At 31.1% G+C, this 9,359-nt stretch overlaps 1 protein-coding gene across 1 annotated transcript; it reads right to left on the bottom strand.

The window, feature by feature from the left end:
* Positions 1–3,480: 3,480 nt before the first annotated feature.
* LOC134722759 (uncharacterized) lies at positions 3,481–4,620 on the bottom strand. The gene has a single exon (XM_063586384.1). It carries the CDS (start codon positions 4,618–4,620, stop codon positions 3,481–3,483), a length of 1,140 nt encoding a protein of 379 aa, XP_063442454.1.
* Positions 4,621–9,359: the final 4,739 nt, after the last annotated feature.

Raw genomic sequence — 9,359 nt, 5'->3', positions numbered from 1 at the left:
TCATCGAAGAAATAGATTGAGGACTCATCTTTAAAATTTACGTCATATTTTTACCGGAAGTGTCAACTTTATATCTTAGCATTTACAACATGCTAGAATAATTGGTCTTGGGGATAACGTAAAGCCAAAAGTTTAATGACCAGCACAAAATAAAATCATTTTCTTTACATTTTGAAAAAAGTTGAAAATTTGAATACAAAATTGATATTTATCTGTCCGCCATTTTAGATACTTCCGGAACTTCAACTCCGAGGTAAGGGTTTTTAAGACACATGTCTTGTACATTGTCTCCATCAGAAGCACCAAAGAAAGGTTCATACACAATGTTTTTATAGTAGCAATACGTTAAAACACATTTCAATTACCCTCCCTAAAAAATAAGCTTATTTAAGTACAATGTCAGCCATATTGGATTTTAACCGGAAGTGGGGTTTCTGAAGACAACTTATCTATTTAATTTATCCAAAAGTAGTAAAAAACAAAGGTCTGTACCAAATATTATGATAGTAGCATGATAATAACACATTTTTACACGCTAGCCTTCGATATTGGGCTGATTTAAGTATAACGTCCGCCATTTTGGATTTTACCGGAAGTGAGACATTTTTTTCAAATGCCTCCCTATCTGAAATAAAAGAGTAATAGTTGAGGAAGGTCTATGCCAAATTTCATGCTTGTAACAGGATGTGCACAATTTTTTACAAAGCCGCCGGACTATTAGGATTAATTGAAAAAAATGCACCAACAATTAGTTGCTAAGTTTAGGATTAATTGCAATAATTGCATGGTCGAGAATGTGCTTTTACTCTAAAATACAAAATAAAAAGGTTGTAATCGTATGTTTATCGACAAGACGAACATTTATTACGTATGTAAATTTTTTATTATAAGAAAACACAATCTGTGCCTATTCATACCTTTAGAAATTTATTTTGATATCTTAGATAACAAGGTCATACAAATATGATTAATGACAGTTTCAAATTGCAGAAATTTTTACGATAAAATAACAGTTATCAAAAATGCGGAGTTTGGTTGGGTAATGTTTCCTACTATCCATGCATAAAAAGCAGGCACGTATGATTGAAATTCAAAAATTTGGTTTATATTTTCAGAAAGGTTAAACATCTTTGAAAAGTCAAGATCTTTATGAAATTAATTTCTTCTAAAATGACAAGAAGATTTACTGCTATTTGATATTGAAACTGTCAGTTTTTTACTCTCTGTCTTGAAAACTATTTGCTAAATGTTAGCAGCTTAATGATCTACAAATATACTGGTGTGCTTTCATTATAAGTTCTTTCTTATATAACAATATTTTCATTTCAAAACTCTTCCAAACCCATTTCGACAAAAGGAACGGTATGTCAATCCCTATAATTAGCTGTCCTATTATTCATCAAAATGTTATTGTGCCCCTATATGAACAAACGACTTCCTATTTCAGCTCGTCGTAATGTCGAATATCTGCCTTTGATATGTACATCAATTTCTTACATCATTACACAAACAAAAAGAAAATCAGTAATACATGACCTAGACCTTTGAACTTGACTTTACTTTCTTTTAAATTGACAATGTACCTTTAATCAATATGCAATATGTCTGTATCTCTTATGGTGTATGAGTGACCGTTACATTTCACTAATGTGGAATATTTAAAGAAAAATAACTGTCATATCATGCATATGGAACTTCCTGATTTCGTCGGTCAAATTTATTCTCGATCAATTTGGAAAAAGTAGTTTGGTCTTAATCGTTTACGTTTACGAAGGAGTAATGCATACAAGTATTCGAAAATATAGCTCGTTCAAAGAAAAGTGTTTTTCGGTAATCGTTGACAGTATCTAAACCTTAAATACTGTTAGATATCATACATCAAAAAGCTAACTTAAAGAGACAGTTTGTTTTACATGTTGTACCAACACGACAACGCCAGAAAAAAAAACTTGGCGAAAGAAATAAAAATCGGAAATATTACTAAATGCAAAATTGTAAAGCGATAAGAAATGATAACAGGTTAATAATATTATTATACACAACAATATCATGTACACATTTACTTGGTGCTTTTTTCAGTATTTTTACATGGACATTCGTTTTATTCAATATGTTCTGCTAATGACAAGGTTATATGAGATTAGAAATTACATATCAAAAAACATTTATATTTATGTTTTTTTATTGCATGAGCTGATGAGGTTACTGTAACAGTACTATTTCTTTAAAACAAAACTATACTTTTTTGTTAACATTTATTAAAGATTACAATGTATGTCCACCATGACTGTTGTTAATAGAAGTTTCAATACTAAATGGATGCAGCAGTTAGTAATTAACTCTTTATTGGGTGGATATACGATATCTGATTCCATACTGTCAACTATAATGCCATAAGCAACTATCGTCCTGTTATGTAATAAAAAAAAGCCGATACATGAATTACACCGTATAAGATTATACTTACTTTAGTAATATACTTCAAAGAAACAATCCGTTACAGTTTTGTTGATATTTTTTATTATTAAACATTTTTCAGTTTTTTCTATCTTTTAAAAAAAAGTTAAATACTAATATAACATGTCGGAAAATATATATCCTCTAATCATATGTTATGACAAATACAGAGTGTGTTCAAGTTCAATTCATTTCCCATTAAATACTAGTAGATATCAAGTAAACATTAACACTGAAGTTCTATATACAGTTATTTGTATTTCAAAATCTAATTGTTATGAACAACATATAATGCAGATAAATATCAATTGAATTGGTTTTTCAAAATTACTAAAACATGTCAATAGAATATTAAAATCACTTCTGAATTTAAGTTGATATTTGTACATGTACATGTATCAGGTAAAATAAAAGGAACCAAATACACTTTTTTATAAAATAAAAATAAAATGTTGCTAAAAATGTTTTTAAAAAGTGTAAGAAAATCATTTTAAGTCTAATGACATAGAAGGCCGTACGGTGACCCATAGCTGTTAATGTCTGTGTCATTTTGGTCTCTTGTGGACAGTTATCTCATTCCGTAAAAATTAAGGAATCTAAAAACATGTCGCCATGTAAATTAAAATAGGGATATTGAAAGGTTAAAATGAAAATCATGTAAATATCTAAAAAAAAAAACGATGCACGTGGGATTCAGGAATTATACCTCTTCAACGAACTCATTATAAGACTGTTTAATTATATAAGATGCAAGTGAAAGTTAAAACACTTAAAAGATATGAAATCGTGCGGTGTATATGCGATGCACGGAAATCACAGTGCAGCTACAACAACTTAAACATAAATAAACGAAAACATGCATATTCAAGTTTTTCAAAGTAAATGTTACAAATATATACATATCGACACCATATGATAAAACTTGCACGTACAACTATCGTTTTAACTAATACTTAAGATAACAACACGATCATAGCCTGGTGAACTTTCATGTGTCGAGATGTCCAAAAAATTGAAACCTATCTAATAAGTTCTTTTAAAACAATTATTGTTACGGTAATTTGCCAGCTGTATTTTCTGGTGCATTATTGCGGAATAACAAGTTATCCCTGACAATTTTTCATACTGCTTAAATCTTTTAAGCACATTCATGACATAGTGTTTATATCTTAGGAAATTACAATCACAACTTAGCGGATTCCCAGTTAAATCAACAATAATCGGCACAGTACCAGTGAGATAATCTTGCATGTCTTCTGGAATTTCAGTTACTGAGTTCTCAGATAGATTTACCACCAGCGGCTCTGATTTTGAGATCTTTTCTGTGGAGGGTGCTCCCAAAAAGTTGAACTTTGTAATAAAATTATCAGAAAGATCTAAAAGTTTAAGTTGTGGAAAATATTTCCTCCAATCGGTTAACTCTTGCGGTACTCTAGTATATCCGTTGTTCGTGGAAAGAAATGTGTGAAGTTTCGGGAAATCTGAACTGGCAGTCATCAGATGAAAACCATATCTACTACCAGATGTTCTGATGCTTTTATCCAGGTATGTTAAGTGTAAATATTCGCATCTATATCCTCTATGTCTAATTCTGTTTAAAAGTTCATCGAATGAAAAATTCAATGCCAATTCTTCTGTTTCAATATCATCCTGTTTGTTCGTACTCATATGCATGTATGTGATATTACGCCAAACTGACCTCTGTAAAGTTTGTTGTCCACAATCGATTTCCTGTGTCAATGGTGTACTCAGTAAACGAATCACTGGTTTCATATTGGCAGTAATAACGCAATTATCTAAAGATAACTCTTGTAGCTCATCTTTCAAATTTGTTGGAGTGAAGGACTCTGAAAAGAATCCGTCCAGTATACACCCTTTCACGTTAAGTTTGGTAAGTCCTCTAGCTTTCATTGGCCAAGGAAGGAAGAATACCCCCTTCGAACTACAGGTTACGTCTAAAGATATTTTAACTGCTCTCTCAAGTTCAGATGCCCATTGTTTAAAGTCGGTAAAATCTAAGTGAGAGTCTACAAAGACTTCACATTTCCTAAAATTGGCAGCCTTATTTTGTGGACAGTTCATATCAAAGAAACTGCGAGACTGACATATTACTGTTAGTATCAGATCAATTCCTACAAGTAGTCCTAACAAGTGTCGAAACATTTCTCTGTTTCCAGTACGAATATGTGAACGTTAATTTTAATCTTATTTATATGTACTTTCAATGTGTACACGTCATTAATTTCAAAAGGTATGACAACCTCCGGGCATGATATAAAATACAGACTGCAGTGGTAGTGTGGGCGACATACATTTTCTGTAGTTTTCTGTGAAATTAAATAACCACGTCGTTTTCTGCGACCGTAGGGGATTTTTTAAAAATAAATTGGGTAAATATGGATTGATGAAAACCTAAGTCTACATATTCAAACACGTGATTTTTCCAACAATTGTTTTTAGACGACAACTATTGACAAACAGAGATGACCATGTACCTAAAGTTTACAAAGAAATGTATGAATAAAAGGGGGAAATATTACCGAAAATGTTAACCTGTAATTTTTGGAAGATTGTTTTTAAGGCAGTAAAACATATAATAAAAACGAGAATATTATATTATTAAAAAGATCAATGAATACTCGCTTCGAACTGATCATTAAGTGTTGTGACTTGATTTAAAACTTCCATTTATAAATTTATATACACTAGTCTCAGTTTAGATATTTATGAAATGGACCGGATTCTAAATCAAATTTTGTTATATACCAAACATGTACGTATATTAATTAAATAAAGCAGAATAAATTGATATTTTTTATTTTCATGCACTTTTGATGTATACTGACACTTTGCCACAATGATTATTAACATCATCTCTCATTTAAAAAAAATGTCCAAAACGTTTACCTAACCAAAGTCACAAGACTAAAGCATTACTGATTTATCAGGTGCATTTAACAACATCCTTCATAGAGGTATTTAAATCAACATATAAGATATTGGGGAAATACCTTACATGTTGTATGAACAATATTTATGATCGGTGTTGACTGCACTCTGTGGCGATGGTTTATTGTTAGTGTCAGTTACAAAATATGTTGAGAAAAAGAATTTAAAATACCTTTTTAATGTTCAGTAGATAAATTCAGGTGTGTGATATTCTAATTAAAAGTTAGATTTAAGATAAGCAAACTTCAAATACTTAATTTTAAGTCTAAAGTTTAGATTATCAACCAAACGTTTTAGACTAATCATCGAGTTTGTATTTATTTGATCCACTCAAGGAAACCCTACGTGTAGCGGGATCTGCTTATCCTTCGGGAGGAATTGAGATCACTTAAGTATCTTTGACCTCTTTTTAAAGAATAAAGGAGCAAGTTTGCAACTAGAAAGTGTAGAAATAAGCCCTTTACTATATACCTTATCCAGAAAAGGGAGATTGAATGTTACTCAAAATATACATAGTTCTAATCATGTTTGCGTTTTTTTTGTAAAAATCAAACGAATCAGTCGAGACGATCATTAGGTTAACGATGCAATTATAGAAATGGTATCAATTTACTGCATAAGATGTGCATTTCGACAATAGGTATCTCTTGAACATCTCTCGAGGACAGATTATCTAACAATCCAAAACCAAACACGTCAAAGAGCTTATCAACCAAAAATTCTTAAAGTTTAACCAAATTCGGACAAAGAGCTTCGCATAAGGGAAATTAATTTCTTGACCTTGAGTGATTTCTTAAAAACAAAATCAATTTAAATCACAGTAATATCTATAATTGCATGCCAGTACCGAAGTGACACCCTCGGGAACAACAGTCCACCAGCTGAGGTATCGAGGTAACGGAGGTTATGATTTAAAGATTTGCAGTGATTGAAAATAAAAAAGGTACATTTCGGGGTACACTGCTTTCAGTTAAGGACATTAACGTATTTGATTTAAATTCGGATCTAGCCAGGTTCCAATGCATAGTTGTCGTCCCAAAATCTAAGGTTGTAGATTGAAGTATAACTTCTTCGCCTATGAGAGTAAGCATTGTTTAATGCAAAATAATTTCTATTTATATATGTATCTATCGGTTTGTACCTTTTGCATTATCGAAGATGAATTAATTGTCAAAAATATGATCCTTCAGCATTGCTATTTGTAAAGTTTATAATGATAAAATAAAATTCTCAAAAATAAGATATCTTAGAAGAAAAAAAATGAATGCATCGCCAGATATAAACATCTTTGAAACTGATTTGAAATTTGTTCAGCCAATACAACCTGTTAATTAGTATACCAAGCGCAAAAACTATCGTGTTTTAGCTGAAAGTAAATTATTACATATGCTTCTAGACAAAGCTTATTCTCAGGAGGACTTACATAAATATATCAAAACTGCAAAGAAAAACGACTTGCAATTGATCTTTGACACTGTATGACAGTTAAAAAAATAAACTAGAAGGGAAATTTAAACGGGAAAATTCATTTTAGAGACAGGAGCTAACTAAGGCGTTACCACATGAAAGTCAAGTGTTGACGAAGGGAATTCACCATGGTATTCTGATAGATATTTTGTTATTCTTCGAAACCTTAAGTATTATGAGGGGGGAAAATCTAGTACTGAGTGTTTGACATATTTCTTTTGTTACATGTACCAATTACAAAAACGAAAATACCCTTTTTAAGGATTAATACGTTCGTATATAAAAACATTTAGACATTGGTAAACATCTGGTGAAATGTTTAAAGTTAATAAGACCAAAAAGGGTACATGATTTTGATGTCCGTCCAGATCTTTCAACTTATATTTCATACGAGACCTTTTCTTCAATGATGCACGTTAATCTCCAAAATATACCGAAAGCCTTGTGTACGTACAAATGAAAAGTTTAAAGAAAATAATGCACGAAAATAGTAATTAAAGAAGACTAAATCTATATGAAGGTTTCTCTTTCGGAAGCCCAGTTTTTATGGTGTTCGTATTATGCAATCTATAGTTTTCTATGTAGTGTTTTGTTGATTTGTTCTTCTCTTAGTGATGGTACGTCTATTTTAGTTGTGTTGTAAATAGGGACGAAAGGAACCAGAGGGAAATTCAAACTCAAAGATTGAAAATAAACTGACAACGCCATGGCTAAAAATAAAAAGACAAACCGACAACATAGAAAACTACTAAAGAGTATGCAACACAAACCCCACCATAAACTTGTGGTGTACTCATGTGCTCCGGAAGGGTAAGCAGATCCTGATCCACATGTGGCTTTTCCTGTGCGTATGACGTGATTAGATTTGATTGTCCCTTGGTATCTTCCGTCTATTTTGTACAAGTATGCCTTTCATGGATTGTCCTCTTTTTTCGTGTGAATTGAAAAGTTTCTTCTACAGGAAGCTATGTCAGCTGTGCAAAACATGAATGTCGAACAATTGTAAGGGAACATAATCGTTCAATCAAATGTTTTAATTGCTGACGTGCAAAAAGTATCAACACATGCATTCCACTGCAAACGTTTCTTATGTATAAAATGCTTAGGTTAGAATGAAAATAAAAACAAGATGAGGTTGTTTTTGTTTCAGCTATGCATGTATAATACGGGACATTATTGTCGATTTACAATTAAAAATAAAATCTAGACGTTTCCCTTTATACACTCAGCTTAATATTTACAAAAATATCAATAATGGTTATAAAAATATCAATAATGTAATGACAAAAGATAAATCTTCAATACCATACAAATAAAGGTAACAGTAATATACTTTATTCAAAAGTAAAAATTCTATTGAGGTAAAAAGAATCCGGATTACAAACTTAAACAGAGGGAAACACATCAACTGTAAGAGAAAAAACAAATGAACAACGGTAACAACAGGAGCACCAAGGTTTCAACTGTCAGTTGTTTTGGGACAACTTTGAAATGATTGTCAAAAATTATTATATATACAGGAATGCATCTTCCTCATGCAAAGCGGTGATTCCTTTCACGGATTTGGCTATACTTTTTGGAACTTTTGGATTATAGCTCTTCATCTTTTATATAAGCTTTTGGATTTAAAATATTTTGGCTACGAGCATCATTGAAGAGACATGTATTGTCGAAATGCGCATCTGTTGCAAGAAAATTGGTACCGTAAATTTTATTTGAAATTAATTGAAATTATGTTTATAAATTTATTTAACTAAAAATGCTTATTTGAAAAGTGGACTAAAACAAAATAGCCTAGTCTTCCGTTTTTAAAGTCAATCAGCTATATATAAAAGAACTATTTACCTAAATAAAAATAATTTACACGTTTTTGAGATGTCACTATGACTTATTGGCGTAACAGTGTTTTGAGGTCGCCATTACGATTGATTTAATTGTAAAAGTGTTTCAAATTCTCAGTTTCGTAACTTAAAAACAAAATATTTAAGATCTTATCAAAGGTGTTATTAACCACAATGAAGTTATTACTATCTTTAAGGTTGCCGTCTTTAACACCTGCTATTGGATTTCGCAGACGGGCTCTTGTGTGTATAGCAAATAATAATTACTCTTACAACGGATATGCAAATCTTTATATTCTTTTCATATCTAATTGAAATCAAATAATGATGAACAAATATTAACAACTAGATACTTTATGTGACCACAGATAGAAAATCCGCAAACTTGTTTATATAGTTATTGTTGCTACAACAACTGACACATGTCAAATACCATTAGTATAAGTATGTCCTAAATTAGGAACACGTCCGTTATTGATCTTAAACTGTGTAAGATCTCAATATAAGTATGTTAAAAAACAAAAACATAAACAAAGCTGTTTACCAAAAAATAAATAAAAGTACTTGATTAATCTTTGCAAAAGATATTAAATTGGTGAACAGGCAATTGTTTTTAACATAAAGATTAAAGGTGGGGATTTTAAA

This window comes from Mytilus trossulus, chromosome 6, assembly GCF_036588685.1.
Source record: "Mytilus trossulus isolate FHL-02 chromosome 6, PNRI_Mtr1.1.1.hap1, whole genome shotgun sequence".
Lineage (NCBI taxonomy): Eukaryota > Metazoa > Mollusca > Bivalvia > Mytilida > Mytilidae > Mytilus > Mytilus trossulus.
This window is presented reverse-complemented; position numbering and strand designations above follow the sequence as displayed.

Coding starts and splice junctions, on each gene's coding strand:
- LOC134722759 (XM_063586384.1), bottom strand. CDS start 4,620: ATGTTTCGACACTTGTTAGGACTACTTGTAGGAATTGATCTGATACTA.